Here is a 27,030-nt window from a genome sequence, read left to right as displayed (position 1 = left end):
ATTGAGAATAGCAGAGGGATCATCTAGACATAAATGTACGTGTGTACTTACTTCTTCCTATCATCAGGCTGCCTATAACTATTCCATCTCTTGGTCCTATTTCTTTCCTTACTTAGTGTCCAATCCCAGTTGCGACAAAGTTCAGTTTTCCAAATTCTGTCCCAGCTGTTCCCCTTTACTCATTTCAAACTTACATGACCTTTACAGGTGTGCAAATTTTCTCAATTCTTCCTGCCAAAAGCCCCTTATTGTGAATCTTTCTGCCCCATCCACAGGTCATTTTTTGTATGGTTTCTTCATAAACAGGCTCCATGTAGTTTTTCTCAAAGTACTCTCACGGGGCACTGACATCTTTGTGTATTTTTCAAGAAAGCCCTTAAAGGCTGGATGGTTCACTTTGAGTGGAAGTCCTGCTTGTGTATGAGCTACACACAAATCAATGTTCAATTCCTTCAAATTTTTACTTTTAGAGGAATTCTGTTGAAACACATTTTGCAATCGAAGTTGCCTTGATTTGTTTGCTTGAAGTATTATTCATTTGATGCTTATAGCTGGAAATATATTGTTTGATGCGATCTCACTAGTGTTTTTCACGTAGCAAAATTCCTGAATCCAAATAGTACATCGCATATCAGTTCCATCACGGTTTAAGAAATCTTGTTTGAATTCCTCAGCCAGAACAATAAATCGGGCACTGGACATCTCTCTGGAAAAATGCCTTGAGTTAGAGATGCATTTCATATTTCAGGTAAGATTGGCTTACAATGTGGGAACACATTTTTAGCACTATATTGGAAACACCATCAAAACCAGATAAAGCTTTTCTTTTTGAGAGAATGTAAAATTTTCATAATAGGAGCAGAGCTTTGTGACACATTCAACTGACTGAATTTTATGAAAGTTACATTTTCAACATAGTGCTGTTATTTTGCTCTTGGACTGTTTGCTCCTATACTTTCCACTGTATTTAAGAAATGATTCTTAAATGCATTGGCTACCTGTGACTCACCATTTATAGCCTTTCCATTCATTCAGTTCAATAGTGATGATGTCTTCATCTGTCGTTGGTTATCCTGGTTCTCACTTCACTACATTCCATATAGCCTAAGTCTGTTGCTGGAATCAATGATTTCTGAGAACTGCTTATTCTTTTTTTTTTTAAGTAACCTTCCTAGTAATTTTGAATAGATTTTGTAGTGTGCAACTAATGCAGGATCTCTGCTTGTTCTTGCCTACAGATACATTTCCCTTTACCTTTCACAAGAGTCTTTAATCCCCTAGTGGTCCATGTTTTTTTTTTTTACATGGCTGTTTAGTGTCCTTTCTGATTACCTTATGCAGAAAGCTATTTTCAATTAATGATAAATTCATATCGTGGACTAGATTAAATTTTATGTTAGCATTTGTTTCACTATAAATTTCATCTCAAGTCATCTCTTGTAAATACTTTCTTGCTTCAAGCTTCACCAAGGAAAACATTATCAATTTTGAGTCCTACTGTTTTTATCCACCCGTGATGGAAAGTTAATTACTGAGACCAAATTGTAGCATGCAAATAAGGTTCCCGGATCATTTTTCCTATCAGAGTCATTTAAAAAAGCTACAATGTAGTCACCACATTATTAACAGCTTGCTGCTAACAGAAAGCACGGTAAGAAATCCATATTCCTCACAAACCTTTCAAAATTTCCAAGTGGGGATCTACATACTGCCACAATTAAAAGTGCACTATTTTTCAGTATTAATTCAAAAGCACACACTTCTCTGTGTTGATCACTACAAAATCTACTTGTCTGAATATTCTGGAACATGTGTTCTGGCTTAATGAATGTAGTAACTACTCCTTTTCCATATTAGTTCTGCATCAGTAAGCTGCTTTTATATGTAAGTTATGGAAAAGGTTATGGAAAGGGGGCGGTTGTACTCTTTACCAGTGATGGATCATAAGTTCCAATTGCCCTTCCCAGCAGCAACTCTGTGGTGCTGGAATCCTGGATCCTGACTGGCGGGGGCAGTAACAGTTGCAAAATAGGCTGCCACATCCTAGGCAAAGTCTCATGGGCTTGTTTGGAGAGTGCCATTCCTCAGTACAGCAGCCACTGGACACCTCCATCCTGTCCCAGAAATCATCCTGACACCTCCCACACAATGGTACTCTTTGTGGAATGGTTAAGAGTGGTAGAGAACTGTTGCCAAGATCTCTTCTTGCTCTCACAAATAATATGGTGACATTAAGCCCTCGCCACTGGAAAGGTGGGGAGGCTCTCTGCAGTTGTTTGGCACTGGAACCTTCACAGAGCCATCCGTGCAGTCCCAATGGGGAACAGGAGACCTTTTCAGTTGTCCACAAAACTGTGGAATGGATGTGGTGAATCATTTGAATAATTTTGATCCACCCATTCCTGGACACTGGCACAGTGTTCAAACTCAGCAAGGCAGCTGTTAAGTTTCCAGTCCGCTCTACTGAGTGCCCATCATGGCAGTTTTATATTGGGAAATAATATACAGGGTTATTACAAATGACTGAAGCGATTTCACAGCTCTACATTAACTTTATTATTTGAGATATTTTCACAATGCTTTGCACACACATATAAAAACTCAAAAAGTTTTTTTAGGCATTCACGAATGTTTGACGTGTGCCCCTTCAGTGATTCGACAGACATCAAGCTGATAATCAAGTTCCTCCCACACTCGGCGCAGCATGTCCCCATCAATGAGTTCGAAAGCATCGTTGATGTGAGCTCGCAGTTCTGGCACGTTTCTTGGTAGAGGAGGTTTAAACACTGAATCTTTCACATAACATAACTGAAAACAAGTTTCGCACTGAACGCATTCTCTTCCATGAGCTGTTGCAACCGCGCCGAAAATTCAAAGCGTTTGACTTTGTCATCGGGTGTCAGGGCTTGTAGCAATTGTAAACGGTAAGGCTTCTGCTTTAGTCTTTTCCGTAAGATTTTCCAAACCGTCGGCTGTTGTACGTTTAGCTCCCTGCTTGCTTTATTCGTCGACTTCCGCGGGCTACGCGTGAAACTTGCCCGCACGCGTTCAACCGTTTCTTCGCTCACTGCAGGCCGACCCGTTGATTTCCCCTTACAGAGGCATCCAGAAGCTTTAAACTGCGCATACCATCGCCGAATGGAGTTATCAGTTGGTGGATCTTTGTTGAACTTTGTCCTGAAGTGTCGTTGCACTGTTATGACTGACTGATGCGAGTGCATTTCAAGCACGACATACGATTTCTCGGCTCCTGTCGCAATTTTGTGTCACTGCGCTCTCGAGCGCTCTGGCGGCAGAAACCTGAAGTGCGGCTTCAGCCGAACAAAACTTTATGAGTTTTTCTACGTATCTGTAGTGTGTCGTGACCATATGTCAATGAATGGAGCTACAGTGAATTTATGAAATCGCTTCAATCATTTGTAATAGCCCTGTACATGGCAGGTGAATCCAGACAGGTAAGGATTACTGCTGTGCAAGTCACTGACCACTCCCCACTGAGCAGTGTGTGCAAGGGCTGGAGAGCATGAAGAAAATGGCCACTCCTCCATTAGCTCTCTCTTCACTAAGGTCGTCCTTTTTGTGGAGAACATATCCACATAGCACAAGGGCGTCAGAAGATTTGAAGAGACTCTCCTGAAGACATATACACAGTGGCTGAACCTGAGTCGGTACACAACCATACAAATCCTGAACCCCAGTAAGTTCCACTTAAGCGGAGCCGGAATGATCCATCTCCTCCATGTTGAAACGAAATGATCGTATGGCACTGTTGGCCGGGAGGCCCCATGTGGGGCAGTTCGGCCACCGTATCACAAGTTCTTTTTAGTTGATGCCACTTCGGCGACTTGCTTTTGTCAATGATGATGAAATGGTGATGAAGGACACACAACACCCAGTCATCTTGAGGCAGAGAAAATCCCTGACCCTGCCGGGAATGGAACCCGGGACCCCACACGCGGGAAGTTAGAACGCTACCGCAAGACCATGAGCGGCAGACTCCTCCATGTTAATTTTAGCAAATAGAAGGAACATTTTTTCTAAAACCATTAAACATATTACTCTGATATTTGGACTACATTTTCAGTGAATATTTCTCTACAAATTTATAATGCCATGTTATGAAATATTTATTGGTTTTTGTTTTACAATTTTTTTTTAGCAGATGCTTTTTATCTCTAAAATTTTGCACTTTTTCTTCTATAACTCTTGAATTATACAATATTTTTTTACAATTTGTAATAAAAACGAAGGAAAACAAGTAAACAATATTGTGTATAAATTTAATTGATATACTGTTAGCAGTTTTTGAGAAAATGTTCCTCAAAGATGAAAATTTTAAAGTTACGGGAAATGGCTTCCAAAGTTTTTTAATACATTTCTGCCCCATATGATGGATTATCAGCACTCTCTTTTTTCCCAGTGTTAGTTTCCTTTTCACTGGTCTTCTCTTCCCTTTTGCTGCATGTTGTAGGCTTTTGTCTCTTCTTCCTGCACCACTTAGTCTTTCTCCATCAATTAGGCACACTGTGGAAATGGTGTTGTGTCCTAGTTGGAAACCTAAACGTTTCAGCACATCACATTTGATAATGTTTCCTTCATTGTATGTTGCCATTGCATCATACACTCCAAAATGCAATGTTTTTATCTGTACAAACACTCTTTTGGGAATCCTAAGCCAAATTAAATTATTTACACTTTCATTTGGATTTTGTATTTTCCCATGTAAACACTTTTCCAATAAACTTGGCTGTGATAAATCTATGAATATGGGCTTGATTACATCAATTACAGCATTTGGCAAACTGTTTTTATGGGCATATTCCTTTCCTGATTGGTACTTACACCATGAGTCAACACCTGTAGGGCATAGTGCACGTTGTGGGTGCTCATTTGTTGATGCAGTATGAAAAAATAAAGCCCATACTGCTCTCCTCATATGCTCAATGCTTCTTATATTTTGCATAATTGCATACCCATAATACCTCTGCAATCTATCAACTGCTTCACCTGTCAATCTTCCTCTTCCTCCAAGGGTCTTACCGTCACTAAGCTTCTGGGATCCTAATGTCTGCTTTAGTTTGCGCAAGCGTGCCCCCATGCGCTTCTGCATATGTCCAATGCACTCCTGTTTTTTAATGTAAATTTCATGGCCACAAGGTTTGAGTTCCTCTACAACTTTATATCCCTTAGAATCACCATCTCCTAGATAGTTAGTGTATCATACAATATACCACTCCTGTGATCTGGAAAAAAATTGCTTTCACTCCCTCTACTTCCATCGCTCCACTCGTGCCATGAAAATTCGCTTCACAACTTTCACTATGTTTGTCCTTGGTATTGCCCTTACATCTGCAATGTTTTGAGAGAATAGCAACATCAATTACTTTGCAACTGTCTCCACTGGTAGCAGTCACAACTCCATTTAGAGACTTATGACCTCTACATTGCCATTATCCATCTAAAGCAACAGTTAAATCTCTACAATTCTCATTATCTGTCACAGCTTCTTCAGCTGCTTTCTTCATTGTTGCTTGAGCAATATCTTCAGCAGAAGATCCCACCAATTCATTGTAAAATCCAAACTTGGTTGGTGGTTTTGGCAAGTTCATAATTCCACATAAGACTGTCCCTGCAGCACTGCCCTTGCCAATGCAACACAAGCCATACACTAGCCTAACATTTATATCATACACCTTCTTTCCACTATTACCACTACGAGGAATACTGCCAGAATTAGAAAACGAAACTTCTGCAGCACATTTTTTACACTTCAATAACATTTCACATGCCAAACCAATGAGTGAAGTTATTTTCAATTCCAGTCCTCTTTCTTTGCCAACTTGGCACAATACATTATGTTTCAAAATGTCAGAGAGCAAGGATATGTTAATTATTTCATTCACATAATTATGTCACTCTCATAGTTTTCAAATTTTTCTTTGCTGCCACAAAGTTTCTTGCTGCAAGAAGTTCTATTACAATCATTTGGAGTAGTCGGTGAAGCAGTCTGAGCAGCCTCTCCCTTCGAAACAAAAGATTTCTTCTTCCATTCATTGTGCCTTTTCTTAAAAATTCAGTTGCTGAAACAGGGCATACTGATATCCACAAACCAAACACGTAAAACAGGTACGAGCAACATTCGTCAAATATGCAAAATTGAACAGCTAAACAACACAGAGCAAATTCCACAAGTCAACACACACGGTATAGTGTTTATGTTTACCGTTATGAACAGTCACTTGTCACAGAGATAAAGCCATACAACGATGGAAAACAAAACACTGTCTAATTCTGCAAAGATACCCTGCTTGCAGCCAGCGAGCGGTGCCGTCAGAGATGACACACCAAGTCGCTGCAACTGTTCGTGCAGCGCGTTAACTTTGCAGCGATAAAAAACACTTAGAATTCACTTACAAGGGCGAAACTTTATTTGTTTTATTCAGAAAACCCCAAATAATTTTACAATGAAAAAACCAAAAACATTAATTTTGTCATTCTCATCGTTCTGGCTCCCCTTAAGTGTGTAAGTGATTTGAATGGTGGGGGTTGCTTCTGTCTTTCCCCGGCATTCCGCCATGGTGGGGAAACTACAGGTGAGGAGGGGGGCATCAATTTAAGGACTCACTGGCACCCTAAGGCAAAAGTCAACATCAGTACCAGCAATTTTATGGTCTTCATCAGATAGAATACACATGGTCTGATGGTTCCAGGGTAGACTGTTTTGGCCTTCTGGTCTTCGTCCCCAGCTTGGACTTTGAGGACAACGGCAAGACTGATGTAACAGGAACACTCTGCTACATCTCTTCCAGTATCTGCTGCAAGGGTTTTCTATCCTGGCCAACATTACTTTCAACAACTAATAATGTTTCAGCGATAGGAATGCTGGGCTGCAGTACCAGCATCGCAGGCTGGCAGCAGGTAGATTTGCCCTGCTCAACCATTATAGTCTGAGTGCTAACACTGATCTTCTGGACAGGCTGCTTCAACACAAAAGCAAAAGACTTCACAGGACTTGGTGGCTGAGTGACCTTAAATTCCATCTTCATGTCACAGTATGAGACATGTTGGGTGACATTTCTTGAATCCCTGCTATAAACTGGAATGGCCTGGGAGCAACTAACACACATGGGTGGGGCAGTGTATTGAATACCCAGTTTGTGGCTGTGGCACCAAATATTCCACATGTAGCCCGACCACTACAACCCTTAGTGATGAGACTGAAGCATTGACACTTGAAGCAGCACACTGGATTGGGAATATAAGGTCTAACCCTAAGGTGGAGAAAGCCTGTTCCAAAATACTAGGAAACTTTGGCAGACTGAATGTTAGGATAAAAGATGCTGACTTCTGAAGCTCACCATCACGCCTTTTCATAACATTATGGACTTCAGTCACCTTTCCAACTCCCACTTCATCTTGCAGTTCGTTTCTACCCGTATTCATAATGTCCCGGCATGTTACAATTCCTTTAACACTACCGTATTTACTCGAATCTAAGCCGCACTTTTTTTCCGGTTTTTGTAATCCAAAAAACCGGCTGCGGCTTAGAATCGAGTGCAAAGTAAGCGGAAATTCTGAAAATTATTGGTAGGTGCCGCCACAACTAACTTCTGCGTCGAATATATGTAGCGCTACACAGGCACGCTTTGCAGGCACAAATCTCTGCGTCAGTATATAAATTAAAAAAAATAAAAAAGGTGGAAGATGAGCTTTTTTCTCTGCCCCGAGTTGCGACCACTGCATTTTCATACATTATCCAACGAAATAAATACAAATTCCGTATTGTTCATCTTCGAATGTAGCAGCATTTCAATGTACTACGAAAATCCGACTGGCAAGATTGTTTGGGATGTTTGTCAATACGGCCAACTCTACGTTCTGAATTTTTTCCTACCTGTGAGAAGAGATGATTGCTAATAGGAACTTCCATGAATTATGAATCACATGCAGTATTCTCTTCACCATAAGAATAATACGAATATAAACATTTTGCCACGTATTCTCTCATGTTTGCTGCTATCTCATTTAAATCCTGTCTGCCTAATAAACTACGAAACTAGAATGAGACAACAGCAAACGCGACAGAATATACATATCATGCCATGTTTATATTCGTATTATTCTTATGCCTAATAGTGATACAGTCAGAAAAGAAGCACGGCAATTGACTAGATTTTAAATCTAAGATGACTCTAATTTCTGTGCAGAATGTAATGTACTAAAGAGGCGTCTGCAAAGATTTTCAAACGGTGAAAAATTTTCGCTAAGCTCTCGTTCAGAACATCATCTATCATACGCAGTCTATTATTTGGTTCTTGTTGATCATTATCAAAGAAGGTAGCAGTGTAAGTAACAACAAATAACAGTCTCTTGCCGTTGTTTCCCTAATGAGACGATTCCCCCCCCCTCCCCCCCTCTCTCTCTCTCTCTCTCTCTCTCTCTCTCTCTCGTTTTTATTGTAAGCGGCTGTAGCGTGCGCAAAAGCAAGCCATGCCGCGAGCACCTATAACAAAGAGAACGGCACTTATCAGATCAAAGAAAAATAAGCAATCAATTCAAACCAGATGAAGCACATGAAAAAGGAAGGGTACCCGTATAAATACGGACGGAGCGCCTGACGCAAAGCAATGGCTACCTGGTAAAGCTTAACTGCTAAGCTTACGACTCGAACCAAACTACTATAGCTGTATCGTCATTCATTCGACCTAAATTGTGTCTCATATTACAATGGACCAATGTGGCGTTGAATTTCGAGTCTCAAATTTCAGGTGCGGCTTAGATTCGAGAAACTTTTTTTTCCTTGATTTCGAGTCTCATTTTTCAGGTGTGGCTTAGATTCGAGTGCGGCTTAGATTTGAGTAAATACGGTATTTAACTCTGTGTACAGCTCACTGTTGGGATATTTGCCAAGCAGCTTGACAGCCAACAGCTTGTTTACTTGGGGAGCCGTTACAGTCCTGAGCAGGAGAGTAGTGCTGTCCAGCCTCTTGATAGATTTGAGTTGCCCTGCAAGTACCTCCAAAGCTTTATAGATATAGAAGGGTGACTTTTTTTTCCAAAATAACTATACACATGTCTCATCACAACAAAGACATTATCTTCCTAAGAATGTGGGTCATTACTGTTAATGCTTTAATGACATTTAGAAATGACGCAGGTGAACTAACCACATGAGGCCTGTTAGGAGTTTGGGTGTTAATACTGCCCAACAATTCACCCAAACTGCTGAGGAGCAGAAATGTCAGATCTAGGCTTCATGGAGTTTCTATAAGCAGCTAGGGAAGGAAGTCCACCCAGACAAAGTCTACTTCCCTGAGTAAGCCGTATACCACTGAGGTGCGGCAGGTTCCCTCAAAGGTTGCCTGCTAATAACTGTTCCTCTTCAACAGCCACACATCTCACCAGTGTGTAGTATACATCTTGAGACAGAGAGGTTTTTCTCTTGTGATCTGGGTGGTTCAGCCAAGGTCCCCAGTCCTTGTAACACACAATGTTCCACTGTTCCCCAGATGTTAGGGTCACAGAGGACCAATGGCACTTACCAGTCCCCCACTCAGGAAACCTGCGGTGACCAAGCCCATACTCAGCAAACTTATGCTGAGCCCCTGATGCCACAATGCTGAAGCTGTGCCATTGGGTATACAACAAAATCGCCTCTGGTTCACATAGCTGGTTATTTGGGCAGTAGTCGTGACATTTGTAACATATTAAGGTTGGTAACCAACACATGTCTTCAAGGTTTCCATGACATTATCTTTCAACATGATAACACAAGACTGCACATTGTTCATGATGTCTGGACACACCTCAATACAGAGGGTGTTCGACAGTTGCTCTAATGAGCATGTTGTTCATATCCCTCACCCACTGAAAACATTCAGTCATTGCCTGCCCAGAGACCAGTGTGTCGCAACTTACCAACCTCTATAATTAATAGTAATAGTAACAGTAGTAGTAGTAGTAATAACAATTTCATGTGACTCAATGGTATGGTGCCCACTTTTCAACTGGACACAATTTTGGCGACTTGCACGTTCCTAACCTACCACAGTAAACTTACTAGGGAAAGGAGACCTAAACATGGAATCTGAACTATTTGACTTTCCTAGTAAATCTTCATATCACTGAGATGAAGGCTAGATTAAGGCCAGACAAATATTCCATGACCCAATAGAGAAATGATCCTGTGAACTTCCACTTTTCAGGCAGTACTTTACCATTAGACCACAATGGCCTGGCAATATGACTGATGAAGTTAGGCATAGAACTGAAGCAGCACGGAATGACATAGCCATGTCTGACTTCCAAGATTCGTTCAATCTGATGCCCAACTGGGTTAGAGCAGCAGCAGCAGCAGCAGCAGCAGCAGCTGCTGCCGCCACCAGAGATGACAGCTTTCTATGCTACACTTCACACTCTGCATACCCTTGTACCACTATAAATTTAACCACATATTATTCCTACCACACTGTATACACTAAATAAATGAAATTTGGTCATTCCTTGTAGGTGTTGCAATTTAAATGGCCAACAGTGTTTCAACACTGACCATGTTGAACCTAACGTGTTTCAATAAGACTCATTCAAAGACATTAAAATGTTTTACCATGTGTCTCATCCATCTCTTAGCTGTCAGTGTATAGCACTTAACTAATAAGCCAGGTCACGTACCAAATGAGGTACGAGGGTTGGAACTTCAATAATGGCAACTATTTATTTACAACTCGTACAAAATAGATACATATTTCAAAGTTTTACTGACTTTCAAAGTAGTCACCAGCATTGTGTATAACCCGTTGACAGCGATGTGGAAGTCGTAGGATACTCTTAGCAGTGCCAGTTGTGGTGACAGTTTGAGTGGCGCGGCCTACTGCCTGACGAATTTGTAGCAGTTCTGAAGCAAATGCCATGAAGTATTTCCTTCTGTTTAGAAACAAGTTGAACTCGCGAGGGCTTAAGTCAGGGGAGTGCAGTGAGTGGTATAGCACTTAGCAGTCCCATCAGTCAAACAAATCAGTAACAGCTTGCACTGTACATGCTTGAGCATTGTCCTGCAAAATAATAGTCAGGTCCTGTAGAAAGTGTCATCACTTCTGTATCTAAGCTGGTCGTAGGTTGTGTTCCACAAATGAACAGCACAGAGACAGAAGTGATGACTTTCTGCAGGACCTGACAATCATTTTGCAGGACAATGCTCGAGCCAGTACAGTGCAAGCTGTTACTGATTTGTTTGACTGATGGGGCTGCTAAGTGCTATACCACCTACTGCACTCCCCTGACTTGAGCCACTGTAATTTCAACTCTATTTCTAAACTGAAGGAAACACTTCATCGCATTCTCTTCAGAACTACTGCAAATTCGTCGGGCAATAGACGGCGCCTCTCGAACTGTCAACACAATTGGCACTGCTAAGTGTATCCTACGACTTCCACATTGTTGGCAACGGGTTATACACAATGCTGGTGACTACTTTGAAACACATATCTATTTTGTATGAGCTGTAAATAAATAGTTGCCACTATTAAATTTACAACCCTCGTATATAGATTTTATGCTTTTTTTCCTTAGGGTGTTGCAATTTTCATAAGCTGGAGACTATAAACACAACCCTACTTCAACAAACACACAAAATGTCATCCTGTGCCTTATTAATAATGTTATCCTGCAATATTCTTAGTTATAGGAGGGAGCAACAGCCAGTTAAAAGCAATTTGCACCAGTTGTGGCATTACATAAAGCATTGTTAACAAATGTGTGTAACAAAGTTCCAGCTTGGTCACAAGCAAGAACACCCCTGATAAAACTCTTCGATCATTATATATTATACTCTAACACAGCATACTTCTTCAAATTGTTATTTTTAAGACATGAAAGAAAACATCAAAACATTTTTGTGTCAAGACATCAACCTTTTGTCCACTATATGATGCATACAAATTAGTAAAGTTTATAAGAATGATTAGCATAGTTAAATTGTGGTCAAGTAACGATAAGAGGGCACGGAAGTTAAACGAAGAAAACACGGATTGAAAACGGAAGCACAGGTGAGACAAAAAATAATGATCAGCAACAAACGAAAGGGTATTATGATATAACTGAAGAGAAAGTTCCAGACAATGAACAGAAAAACAGATAGAGAAAACGCAACATACAACATGATAAAAATGGAAAATAGATAAATAAATGTGAAGGAGTCAAAACTCAATGGTAGAAATGAGGTGAAGAGCAAAGAGGTAAAAGTGTAAGGTGGGGCCACTTGGAAGAGAAGAAATAAGCACATTTGGTGGAGTAACTTCTCAAGTGAAAACTTCAGAAGTACTCATACTTGAAATAGATTGTGGAATCTCGAAGGCACCGAAGTCATGACTGTCCTGTTGCACAAAGTGCTTTAGTGTGCTTCTGGTTTCAGTCCCTTCTGCCATTCCTAATTTCTCAAGTTTTCAAATCCCACTCATTAGCAAAATTATAGTCATCAGTTTCCATCATGCTCTGCTGAGTCACCTTCCGTGATCTGGACTCCTGGAATACTCCCTCACTTAACTTGACTTACCTTTGTTTCAATTTACACTAGAGAGCACAGAATTCACATTAAAACTCCGAGTCCATTCTCATCTACCTATTAAATATGATTCTGTTAAACATATTATTTTTTTGCTGACTCCCACTGTTTGTAAGTAACAGTGAAACTTAATGGCATACTCCAGCAATAACTTCGGATAGATCTAAGAATACTCTTGTTTCTTTATGCTTGTCATATCTTCCCAAATGCATGTGGACAGAACTGCACTATTACTAGCACAGAACTCCAAGCATTTCTGAAACCAAACTTGGAATTAGCTCACAAGTAAAACTGTTATAGTACCCCAAGAGACTTCCCGGCACCATTTTCTTAACCAATTTACTAAAAGTTGCAAGTTATGCTGCACAGAGGGTTGATTACAGGCAGGTTTATCTTAAAGTCAGTTTTACCTAACTGGGGAGTATTCCTTTGCCTACAGCACAACTTATTATTTGAATAAGTGGTTTAGGTTCCTACTGAACTCATATCAATATTGCACATTACACAAATCAGTTTCAACAGCATCCACAAAATAATCATTAAAAAAGATTGTCAACAAGAGAGCAATCAGAAATGCCTTAATTATTGAGAGCATATCTGTATTATTAATTTTAGTTATGGTTGTACTTTCTCTGATAATTTTTTACAGACTGCAAGATTATGATACATTGCTTGAGCTTTTGCACAAGAGGTAAAAAGACACATTTGCATACTGTTTTGTAATGAGTAACAAGACACAATGGTAAAATGACATGACAGAGATCCTATTTTTCTCACACAATGATAAAGACATAACTACTCGATCATATCTGACTGATGTGCAATGCATAAATGCACATAATAGCACGAAGACTTAACTAACTTCCAAACTACTGCACTTTTTCTAATATGAGTACATGCTATCTCGTATATGACTGAACAGACTCAAAAACACAACCACCCACAACTACACTGGTTGGTTTCTCAGGTGACAAGAGTTGGATGAGGGAGATGGGGGCTACAGTGAGAAGAAACAGGAGCAGAAACAGGAAAAAGGTAAGATGAACTGGGTAAGGAGGAGATGGTGAAGTCTGTAGCTGTAGTTTAACACAGTTGATGAATATGCTGCACACTACAACACCAATGATGTCAATAGCTGCCCATGCCATTTTGATCTCCCCCTCGAAAGAACCAGTTTCTCTTAACTACACAGACAGTAACAGTGAGATCTTTCGTAACTCTCTTTAAAATAATGGAATGGATCATGGCAAGTTGTAAGGTTTATCTATTATTGCACTATTAGAATCTCTTCAGTCATTTTAAAATTCAGGCATGTTTCTCTAATAAGCGTAAGCAGTTCTACGGTATCTACATCTGTAACTGTACTTCACTAGCGAACATATAATGTTTGGCAATGGATACGTAGTACAACACAACCAATTTCCTCCAATTTGTTCCACTTGTGGATGGGACATGGGAAAAGAAGTTTTCACTTATCTCTTTTTACAAGCTCAATTTTCTCCAATTTTAACATAATGGTCAATGCATGTAAGTTACCTGCCCAGATAGCCACGTGGGTTAATACTCCGCTTTTGGGATTTGGGAAGACATGCTGGCCCCAGATCAAATCTGTTTAGTGGATTAATAATTAAGGTCAGTGTGCCTGCCAGCCTGGATGTGGTTTTTGGGCAGTTTCCCCACATCCAACTAGGTGAATACTGGATTGATACCAATGTCTGTCAGTTACACAATTAAAAAACCATTTAGAAATAATGTTCACACAGTTTCACGAGGGCTAACACTAGATGCAGACAGTTGGAGTAAACAAATTCTATCACTGGGGAAAAGGGGGAAGGTGGGGGAGGGGAGAGGGGCATGTGGCAGTGGGATGGGCATACGAACAGGCTACCATCTACCACAAATAGTGCCAAATCCAATAATTAACATGTCAAACTCATGACGATACAGTACGAAGGCCAGGAAAAAGAAGAAGAAATTAGATTTACGTAAGCAGAAATTCAATCTTGACTTTAACTGGAATATGATCTCTTGAAATTTTGAGTGTAAGGCTCTCTGGAACACTCATTGTCTCTAACAGTAGTTTGTTAAGCATTCTGTTTGTTGACCTCTCCAGCAGACTAAACAATCATGCAGAGTCTCTTTGAACTTGTCAAATGACCCTTTTGTATGTGATTTCCTTTGTGGGAGAATTAACACTTCCTTAAGATTCTCCAATAAAATCTCAGTCTTGTGTCTACCATCCTGCACAGCTAGATTCATGCTCCACCTTAAATCATTCTGGGCATATGCTCCACTACAAAGTGTAAGACTCATCCAGAAAACAATTGCCTGATAGCAGCTACGCCATCTCTCAAATTATTTAACCTAGAAGCGTTATTCCAGCAATGTGTGCAGGAGATAATTACCCAGCCAAAGAACTTTCATTCTACCCACAAACCTTTCTACTTCTCTCCAAGCAGTTTTCCGGCACTGACGTGGATGGCAGTTATGGCACTGTGCGTCTTTCCAGTCCAGTTTTCTATTAATAACTACTTCTCACAATATTTGTGCCCCGAATCATATACAGACTTGTCCTTCGAAAACAACGTCGCAGCTCGAGCTAGGCTCAGGCACATGTGCCACAGTGCCATTTAAATAATGTAAGAATTCCTGAATAAAGCTCTCACTCTGTAGCAGAGTGGGGGCAAAGTATATGCTGAGCTGAAGCTGTTAAAATAGCTCGTGTGTCACGCTCCGTTATCTCGGTCAGTGAGAGCAACTGTCCGGCATGCACCCGAACCCACATCAAAGTCACTGCCTGACAGAGTTTAAATCTTTCAGAAGGCTTTTGAGGAATGTAAAAATTGTTTCCGGTACATAGTGTTGATATAGCAACAAAAAGTCACTGAATGAACTGCACATACAAGAAAACAAGGTCATTTTATAACTAGTATATAAGTAAACTACTGCTAGTTGCTTAATTAAAAACTTTCTGCAACTGTTGATCAGAACTCTCATCTGGGGGGGTATTCTTCAATTTATTACACAATTATTCACTCCACAAATCGTGGACATCAATCACATGGTTAGTAGCGCAAAATCAAATCGTGAACAATTTTTATTAACATTCACACTACGTCCTTTAATCCAGCAACATTGTGTGTGTGTTTCTCAGTAAGTTTTCTTTCCACATGCATCTGTCAACAACTTGACATTTCTATTTTGCAGCGAGTGGTCTCCTTTAATCTGAAGGTATTTACATTTCATAAAATGAAATGTACGTATTGTCAGTTTAACTATAATTTACTGTATACGAGACCTACAAAACAGGAGATAATCTTTAATTTAGCAAAAACATTTACTTTCTGTCCTCGAGGTCACAGTGGTTTATATCCTCGAGTTCATTTCAGAGCTGGACAATGCAAAATTTCTGCTCCATATATGTATCTACAGTGCATGCAGAAGATGCTATGGTCCCAGTATTGAATATCCATATAAAATGTGTACCATAATCAGGAAGTGATAAAAACAAACCTATATAAAGATAACTTTTTCCTTAATTACTAGACCATTGTTACAATGTCTCGACCACACAAAAATAACTTCCACCAAAAAAATTTGAATCAAAGTTTTAACCATTTCATGTGTTTTCCCTAGATCTTACACATTTTGAATTAATAGTGAAAAGACCGTGCACAGTTTACAGCATCACATAATGTAAAACAACTTCTAATTCATATAATGATCGCAGATGTGTTTTAAAGTTGATTAAATGCTTCTTTTGAAATGATTAATTTTTATAAACCACAAAGCCCGAACAGTGTATTAAAACTGCACATTTATAGTTTTATCAATCTTTTGAAAATATTCTAATCAATGCTACAGGACTGTATATTAAAGAGAGAAGTGGTAGAATTGACATTTCACTAGCAGAATTTCTTGGAACATTTCAAAAAGGATAAAAATTCAAGCAGTTTGATACATGCCAGATCCACGAAATAAAACTGTGTGTAACATTACACTCGAAGTGAAATTACTTTGTGATTGACAGATGGCAGTGGTGGGGAGCAGAGTTGCTGGCTCATATGAAGCACGCCATATGCTCATGCGATCGACAGTTGCACGTGCACCAAAAAAGAAACAAATCGTCTACTTACCGATTGTTGCCAAAATCTTTATAGGTAATGGGGAGGGCAGTGTTGGGGGCTGCTGCTGCTGAAGTGCAGCGAAGTGAAAGATACCGCAATCACACGTTATAGATGAATAACAGCAATGAGATGAATGTTCTGTCACACATATATCACAATGTAATGAATTATCTAAATAGGTAGAGAAAGTTTTAATAGGTAGGCACAATCGTATTTTTGGTGACACAGTACACCACTAACAGATGCATACCACTTAAATATGAATCACTTTCACTATCATCTTTGTGGTCACTACAACTGTTGTCAGTTTTCAATGAAATAACAACCTCATCTGTGTCATTTTACGTTACACATGCATTCTCCCATGCTTTTATTATTACTGACTTTGTGTGTCATACAGCATTATACCAATCTGATAATGAAGTTTGGTTTACAGCATCCTCTGTCAACCTTTCCACTTCTGCAAAGTGTGTACTTTTTGTTGTTCTTTGCCACATAACCTTTAACTTGACTCCATACAAGTACAATGGAATTGAAATGGCAGTGATATGTTGGCAGTCTGAGGACTGTTGGGCTATATTTTTTGCCAATTCATCAAAAACATACAGGTAAAGGTAGTTTATTGTGGGCCACAAGATCCAGTAATTCACCCTTGGCACAATCATTTGGTATGTTGTTCTAATCAATTGATGTTGTCTTTTTTCCTGGAAGTTACCGTAGGTGCCTTATCGAGATTAGTCAAATGGTATGAGGCATTGTCCGTAACTATTACTGAGGGTGAAGATGGTTCTTTGATATAGACAACAGCTGCAGGACAATTCACAGATTCCAACTGTGTGTTCCTCTGGCTGATATAAATCTCAATTACATTTTAATACATCAATCAACAACTATAGGGAATAACAATTGTAATGAGCTACGGCTCTCCTTCCACCCTTATAAACAATTTCAGTACAATGGCCAACTTTTGTACAAAGTACCACATCGAGCCCAAGAGACAGCAGCAATTAGCTGACACCTGGACCCTAATGCTTGACTCACTGACACACAATAACTGGTAAATTAGAATGGACTTCAAAGCCTTAACTCTTGTCTGCAGCCTTCCCTCAAGCTATCCACTCTTTCAACAATATTCCTCTCTTTTTGTCATTCACACATGCATCAGTACATCCTTTTCCTTCGTGAGATGAAAGTTAATGACAATCTGACAATCCTTGTTGTATCCGTACAGTGGTGTAGAAAAATCACCTAAACCAACTTACATCATTTACACATCCAGCAAACAATAAATTTTACAGCTCGGTTGGCTGAGCTTCTTGCAGATAATATAAGGGGGGGTTACCATCACACATAGCAAGATCCCTGCAGTGACTGGTGTCACAGGGGCACCATTTTTTATGTTAGAATCAGGATTCAGGCACTTGTTTTGGAAGAAGTGAAAATAACAGAAGAGCCCCACAAAATGTTTAATAATGCACAGAAAAGTAAGGTTAACTTATTTCATCAAAATACAAAAGGACTGAGTAGTAAAATAGAAGAGCTTCTTGTCTGTTTGGAAAATTTAGAGCGCTCTGAAAAGATAGACATCCTGTGCCTGTCTGAGCACCACATAACCACAGGGTTAGATAAGTTACATATAACACATTACACTACTGCAGTTTACTCATGCAGAAATAACATAGAAAAGGGAGGAGTTATTACATATATTAAGACAGAACACACAATAAAAAATATTGAGACAGGTAGATTTTGTAGTGATCAGCACACAGAAGTGTGTGCATGTTAATTAAAGCAGAAAAATAGTTCACTTTGAATTGTAATTATATATACATCATCACTGGGATATTTTGAACAGATTCCTAACTGTGCTGTCAGACACTAGCAAGCAGTTAGTAGTCTTTTGTAACTTCAGTGTACATTTTGTAAAGGATTTCTGACATGAAAAATGATCTGCAAACCTTATTTATATCCTACAATTTGGTCTCCGTAATTAACTTTCCAACATGGGTGGATAAAGACAGTAGGACCCTAATTAATTACGTTTTCTTTGATGAAGCTCAAAGTAAAAAAATAACTGTTTACCCAGTAACAAATGTTCCCTCTAATCATGATGCATAGTTAGGATAAATAACATAGCACCTTACAGTGTGGATACTCCTCAGTGGAAATCAGGTAGATTAATTAATGACTCGAGGACAAACGTTTTTAAGAATAGTTTGCAGGAGATTACATGGGATGCAATTTATAATCAACCAAATGCTACCACAAAACTTAACCTCTTCTACGATAAATTTATTGATAGATTTCAGCATAAGATAATCATAGAGGACACTGAACAGCCCTGTACAAAACCATGGACCACTAGAGGGATTAAAGTGTCTTTTAAAAAGGAAAAGGGAAATGTATCTGTTGACAAGAACAAGTAGGGAACCTGAAGTAGTTGCACATTACAAAAACTACTCAAAATTGCTAAAAGAGATTATTAAATATGAAAGAACTTGCACATAACGTCAGAAATCAGTACTTCCGACAACAGACTTAACGCTATATGGAATTTTGTGAAACAAGAGACAGGATAACCAGCCACAGAACAAGACAACATTACTACTGAACTTAATGGAAGGGCTGTAAATGATAAGTCACAGGTAGTAAATACATTTCATAATAATTTCTTAAACACGTAAAAATCATAGGGACAAACAATCCAAGAGCAAAATCACAGCAGTATGTTAAAAACGCAACTTCCATACAATTCAAGCATTTGAATGTATCACAAAGTTCTCCTTCACAAATTAAGAAAATTATACATTCTCTCAAAATTAAAAGCTCATCCGGTTTTGATGGTGTTTCCAATATTTGTTCCCATGTAATACACCCAGTCTTGTCTAACGCATCACTAACTCAAGGCATTTTTATGAGAGACTGAAACATGTTGTCATTAAACCCCTCTTCAACAAAGGTGATAAGAGAGATGTCAGTAAGTTCTGATGTATTTCACTGCTGACATTCTCCAAAATTTCTGAGAATGTAATGTATTCTAGAGTAGTATCTCACCTTAGGAACAATAATATCATTAGCAAATAACTGTTCAGGTTTCAGAAGGATTACTCAACAGAGGATGCTATTCACATGTTTACTCACCAGATTTTACAAGAATTAAATAATAAAATAGTACCAGTTGGTATTTTCTGCAATCTCTCTAAGTCACTGACTGTGTGAATCAACATTATTATCATAGATAAATTGACGTTTTAGGGGACTGATGGTATAGGCAACCTATGGTTAATGTCATATCCAACAAAAAGAATGCAGGAAGTTGTACTTAGTAATTCTTAGTATCCAGGATCGTAATTATGACTGGGGAGAAATCACGTATGTGGTTCCCCAGGTTTCAATGTTAGGTCCACTACTGTTCCTCATATATGTACATAATGTTCTGTCTAGTATAAAACAAACAGAATTAGTTCTTTATGCAAATGACACTAGTATTGTAATCAAGCCAAGCATACATACAGAAGCAGAAGAAATGGTAAACAATGTTCTTAAAAGTATCATTGACAGGTTTTCTGCGAATGGTTTCACCCTCAATTTTTAAAAGACACAACATATTCAGTTCTGCACATCTAGGGATACTACACCAATGATAAGTGTACCACATGGAGAGGAAATAATAAGTATGGTGGAAACTTTAAAATTCTTAGATGTCCATATTGATGAGAAATTGGGGGGGGGGGGGGGGGAAACTCTCTAAAGCAGCTTAGTTCAGGAACATTTGCACTTAGAAACTCTGCAAATCTTGGGAAGAGAGAAATCAATAAGTTGACATTCAGCATATTGTCACTCAATAACACCATATAATTACTGAGTTGTTTCTGAACTTACAATATGTATGACAAATGAAGTGACACAAGCTAGAATGTTCCTTATATGGTGATAATTACAATAACAGTATGAAAAACACTTATTAAATTCCAGTAGACAAATTTCAAGAAGTTATCAAATTTTTAGAAGTATTTGATCAGACACAACTGCACAAAAAAGTGTGTCATTACTGGATGACAAGTACATACATCAACTTGCTTACCTCAGGTAAAGAAGTATAAAATTGAATGAACTTCTCCGTTTCATTGTCACCTGAAACCAAACAACAATGAAAACTTTCAAAAGAAATAACACACACACACACACACACACACACACACACACACACACACACACACACACACACACACACACACACACACACCTAAACAGAACAGTGCAGGCTAATAAATTAAAACAAATGAATATGTATATCAAGAAAGCCTTACATAACATTCTAACATATACGGTTAGAGTAAATTTAACACAACAGAAAACAATTGCTTATATCACAATTATAAAGTGTGATCCGAACATTCTCACAAAATTAAAGCATTAAAATGCAGAATACTGTAAACAATGTACTACACACACAACCTGGCAGTCCTAGGATACGAAGGAAGGAAGGAATGAATGAATGCCACACATCACAAGGCACTGCCCTACCATGAAGATGTGTGTAACACAGTCTCAGCTTACATGATATTTAAAAATTCTTCTGGTTTATTGTGTTACCAATGTAAGTATGTGTTCATCTGCATGACAGTGATAGTGTGTGAGTAAAGGGGGAGGGGGGGGGGGGCGGGTGGATGACAATGCGAAGTTTTCATCTCATGTGGAGTCATTAACAGACTGAAATAAACTAACCACTCATTCCTTGAACCTACACGTAATAAAATGTGATGTCGTCGTAGTCTACACAATCTAAAGACTGCTCTCTGTGCTGCACTAGCCTCTTCATATCTGCAGCCTACATCCATCTGAAGCTCCTTACTGTAGTGACCCTAGTAATCCTTTGGTATCCCTCTACTACTTTTACACCCAGACATCCCTCCATTAGCAAAATGGTAATTGGTTCATGCCTCAGGATGTGTCCCATTAACCAGACATTTAGTCACATTGCCCCATAAATTTATTTTTCATCAATATGATTCAATAGATCCTCTATTATTACCTCTAGCTAACAAATCTACAACACTTTTCTGCAGCACCACAGCAGCATCTATCCTCGTCTTGTCATCCATGTTTCCCTTCCATCATATAGCACAACACTCCATACAAATACCACAAGAAAATTCTTCTGAGTACTTAAATTTATATTAGATGTTAGCAAATTTCTCTTTCTCAGAAATATTTTTGTGCTACAGACAGTCTGCATTTTATATTCTCTATACTTCAACCAGCACCGGTTACTTTTGCTATGTAAGCAACAAAACTTGTCTTATCTTCAGTGTCTCATTTCCTAATATAATTTTTTCAGCATCACCCAATTTAATACAACTAAGTTCCATTGTGCTTGTTTACTTTTGCAATGTCAATCTTATGACCTCTTTCAAGACACTTGCAGGAGGGCTAGTCTGTAAAGTTTGGAAGGTAGGAGATGAGGTACTGGCAGAAGCGAAACTAAGAACAGGCCACGAGTCATACACAGGTAGCTCTGTATGTAAAGCATTTGCCCGCAAAAGGTAAATGTCCTAGGTTCAAGTCCTGGTCTGGCACACAGTTTTAATTGGCAAGGAAGTTTCACATTGGCACAAAATCTGCTGCAGAGTGAAAGTTCATTCTGGAAACTACTCACTCCATTCAGCTGCTATTCCAAGTCCTTCGCTATCTCTGACAGAACTATGTCACTGGCAAACTTCAAAGTTTTCATTTCTTCTCCCTCTCCAAATTCTCCTTGCTCCGTGTACAGATTGACCAACATTTGGGATAAGCTACAAACCTGTCTCACTCCCTTCTTGATAACTGCTTCCCTTTCCTGTCCTTTGAGTCTTATAACTGCAGTCTGGTTTTGCAGAACTGGCAAAAAAAAAAAAAAAAAAAAAAAAAAAAAACTGTTGCTCCTTGTATTTTATAATGCTGCCTTTAAAATTTCAAAGAGAGTACTACAGTGAATATTGTCAAAAGCTATCTCTAAATCTACAAATGCTATAGATGGAGGTTTGCCTCTCTGTAACCTATATTCTAGGGTAAAACGTTAAGGTCAGTACTGCCAGGCATGTTCCTCACTTCTCTGGAACCCAAACTTATCTTCCCCCGAGGTTGGTTTCCACCAGTTTTTCCGTTCTTCTGTAAATAATCCATGTCAATATTTTGCAACCATATCTTACTAGGCCGATACCGTGGTAATGTTCACACTTTTCAACACCCGTCTTCCTTCAAATTACAGCATTATTCTTGAAGTTTGATGGTATTTTGCCTGTATCATGAATACCAAGTGGAATAGTTTTGTCATGGTATGTTCTTTCAAGGATTTCAATAGTTCTGCTGGAATATTGTCTACTCCAGTTTTTGTTTTGAACTAGGTCTTTCAGTGTTCTGTCAGTTCTTCTCACAATATCAATCTCCCAAATCATCTCCATCTACTTCCTCTTCCCTTTCTACAATATTACCTTCAAATTCTTTTCCCTTGTACAGCCCTTCCATATATTTCCTTCCACCTTTCAACTTTATGTTCTTTGTTCAGTACTCATTTGCCATCTGAGCTCTTGATATTCATACAGTTGCTTCCCTTTTTTCCAAAGGTCTCTGTAATTTTCCTATAGACGGCATCTAGTTACAAATGTTTGTAGATCCTTGCATTTCTCATCTAGCCATTCCTGCTTTGTCGTACTTCACTGTGTCAATCTCATCTCTGTATTCCATTTTGCCTGCTTAATTTTTATATGTTCTCCTTTCATCAATCAAATTCAACATCTTAAGCAGTTATTGCTAGTTATTGGTTACCCTACCGACAGAAAAACTGCCTATATCAAGACATATACATGTAAAATTTCAGAGAAGATAATGGCAGTTGAATACAGCAAGACCTCTGGGCTCAATGATTGTTACAGCCTGGGAATTATCTTAATATTATTCCAGAAATTTGAATGTTAGCTGTAAATTGGGGCACTATTCACTCGGGAATCACAGGCAAAAAAACTGTTGTTTGTCAGCTATCACATACAATCTAGCTCTCAACCTGTGTGTCAGCTATCATTGACAATCTAGCTCTCAAATTTGGTGCACGATTCTGACCATAATGAGACACAGCCTGGTGGTGAAACAAGGTATACTCCAGAAAATTGCCATGCCCATAGCTTCAACTACAGTATAAAAAAATAGTCATCTATGATGCAGAACAAATAATAAAAACTATCCATTGCTATTAAAGATCACATACTGAGGTGACTATTGGATACAAAGTGTGTGTAAACCAGTTTTACGTCAAACAACCATCAGCATTTTCAGAAGACACTGGTCAAGTTAAAGTTACAGTTCCATCCATCCATCCATCCATCCATCCATCCATCCATCCATCCTTCCATCCATCCATCCTTCCATCCATCTATTCATCCATCCTGGTGCCCCGTATTCAGCCAATGCCCAGTCGGGACTGGTCTCCAACTACGTGGAGAACCAACCATACCTTTACATGGACTATTACACAGTTTCGATATCAACATGCAATAACCACTCAAATGGCAGGTGGCAGCACAAGCAGTGGAGGGTATGTAAAGTGTCAGGGGTTGCAGAAAACAGTGCAGTCATTGTCAGATTGTGAAAATGAAACGATTTATCTGATGTCCAAAATGGCATCAGTGGCTTTCGAGCCAAGGGTGGAAGCATTTACGAAACAACTAAGTTTGAACAATGTTTTTACGCTGCCATGGTTAAAATATACCACGGATGGAAAAATGGTGCTATCTAAAACCAGCGCCAAGGCTATTGTGGGCCATATGACACAAATGAACAATGGCTGCAGATATGTTTACAGGCAAATAGATAAGCAACTGTTGAACAATTTACCACCCACGTGAACCAAGGGGCTACTAACAGCCTCTCCTCAACAACCAATCAGTGAATGTTTTTATGTATGTGCCTCCACAGCAGACACCTGATTCATGTACCCATGCTAATTGCTGTTCATTGGCGATGAAGGATGGATTTTTCAAGACAGTCTTACAACAGTATGTCTACTAAGTAATGACATGTGGCCTTTGAGATGAATCACATTTTATGTTGCATCGGACAGATGATCGTAGGTGGGTGTAGCATGAAATGGCTGAAAGCAAACATCCTGCAACAACTGTTGAAAAGGTCCAAACCAGAGGAGGAAGCATTATGGTCTGGGGAATGTTTTTGTGGCATTTCCTGGGTGATCTCGTCATTCTGGAGGACACAAAGGATCAACAAAAGTACACATTTATCCATGGGGGCCATGTCCACCCCTACATGCAGTTTGTTTTTCCTCAGCATGATGGCATTTATAAGCAGGACAATGCAACATGTTACACATCTCACAATGTGTGTGTGTGGTTCGAAGGACACCAGTATGAGTTTACCATACTTCTCCGGCTACCAAACTCCCTGGATTAAAACCCAATCAAGAATTTATGGGATCACCTTGATTAGACTGTTCATGCCATGGACCCTAAAGCAAGAGACCTAATGCAGCTGGCCACAGCACTAGAGTTGGCATGGCTGTCGGGTTGCCACTCACAAGGTCTCGCCCAGGATACCATTAAATATTTGAATGATCTGACCCAGTCATCAAATGCAAAAAATGAGATGATATGGAGATTCTTGTTGATGTCCACTTTTATCTCAATGGAAAAGTCCAGCAGAGAACCACAACAAAGACAAGCTCAACAACAGAGAGAAATTTTGGGTAAACATAAACATTAAGAAAATGTGTAGCTTGGAGGAAGACCAAGTGAAGCACAGATCCATATAGAAAGAACATTTTTTTGCTGTGCCACACAATTACTGTGTTGAGAGGCTCCTTTTTTTTTTGTTTTGGTTTTAGGGCGCAAAACTGCTATGGTCATTAGCGCCCGGTCCGTGACTTAGGAAACAGTAAAAAACCGAAAATGGAAACCAGCAGCAATGGGAACGAAAGTCATAAAATTGGAGAAACTAAAAGCAGAAGGAAGGCTTAAAAATCCTCTACAGAAAGGGGTTGGTTGTCCCCAAAAAAAAATTCAAATGACTGACGTCATTTCACTAGCACTAATAAATTCGAGAACGCTATCGGCTGAGCGCGTGTCATCTGCTAAAATTGACGATATATCAGGCGACAGCTGTAGACGGGAGCATAACGGATTAAAATAGGGGCACTCAATTAAAAGGTGTCTTACCATCCATAGCTGAGAGCAGTGGGGACAGAGTGGGGGAGGATCGCCGCTTAAAAGATGTCGATGGCTAAAAAGACAGTGCCCTATCCGGAGTCTAGTTAAAATTATCTCCTCCCGACGACACGTTCGGGAGGAAGAGGTCCAAGCATAAGGAAGAGCTTTCACGTCCCGCAATTTATTTTGGGGAAGTGTCGACCAATGTGCGTGCCATAAAAGAACAACACGACGACATAAAACGCTCCGTAGATCGGCGACGGGAATCGATTGAATAGCTGGACGGAGAAGAGAGACTGCAGCCTTGGCCGCAATATTGGCCGCCTCATTTCCACAGATACCAACGTGTCCCAGGAGCCAGAGGAACGCCACCGAGACGCCCCCCAGGTGGAGCAAGCGCAGACAGTCCTGAATCCGGTGGACCAGAGGGTGCACAGGGTAAAGAGCTTGGAGACTGAGGAGAGAGCTGAGAGAATCTGAGCAGATAACGTACTGTATCCACTGATGGCAGTGGATGTAGTGGACAGCCTGGAGAACAGCGTAAAGCTCCGCAAGTATAGACCTAACACTGGTCGGGAAGCTGAAAGTGATTTGGGGTGTCGCCAACAATATAGGCACTCCCTACACCTAACGATGTTTTCGAGCCATCGGTGTAAATAAATGTGGCTTCCGTCATTTGTGCACATAGAGCAGCAAATGCCCGACGATAAACAAGTGAAGGGGTACAATCCTTGGGAAATCGACAAAGGTCACGGAGCAGGCAGATCCGGGGACGGAGCCAAGGCGGTGCTGTACCCCAAGTTGTCAAGAAGGTTTTAGGAAAGCGGAAGGAAAGAGAATGGAGCAGTTGACGGAAGTGGTAGTAGGGAGGAGGGGCGGCCTGCATACCCTACATCAAAGGAGGCGTCGAAAAAAATGTCATGGGCTGGATTAGCAGGCATGGAAGACAGATGGCTAGCATAATGACTCAGAAGGACTGCTCGCCGATTGGACAGCGGAGTTTCAGCAGTCTCAGCGTAAAGGCTTTCCACAGGGCTGGTGTAAAAAGCTCCAGACACTAAACGTAATCCACGGTGGTGGATAGAGTCGAGACGCCGAAGAATAGACGGCTGAGCAGAGGAGTAGACTATGCTTCCATAGTCCAATTTCGAGT

General features: G+C 39.7%; 1 protein-coding gene across 1 annotated transcript in view; it reads right to left on the bottom strand.

Annotated features, from left to right (window-relative positions):
* LOC126184464 (DNA mismatch repair protein Msh2) overlaps positions 1–27,030 on the bottom strand; it is a 220,434-nt gene that overhangs the window by 172,699 nt on the left and 20,705 nt on the right. Inside the window, exon 2 of the mRNA XM_049926855.1 lies at positions 20,771–20,820. Within this exon, the coding sequence (XP_049782812.1) occupies positions 20,771–20,820 (50 nt within the window). The remainder of the gene's footprint in view (positions 1–20,770; positions 20,821–27,030) is intronic.

Source organism: Schistocerca cancellata, chromosome 4, assembly GCF_023864275.1.
Source record: "Schistocerca cancellata isolate TAMUIC-IGC-003103 chromosome 4, iqSchCanc2.1, whole genome shotgun sequence".
Classification (NCBI taxonomy): domain Eukaryota; kingdom Metazoa; phylum Arthropoda; class Insecta; order Orthoptera; family Acrididae; genus Schistocerca; species Schistocerca cancellata.
Note: the sequence above shows the minus strand (reverse complement) of the source record. Positions and strands in the feature narration are given on the sequence as shown.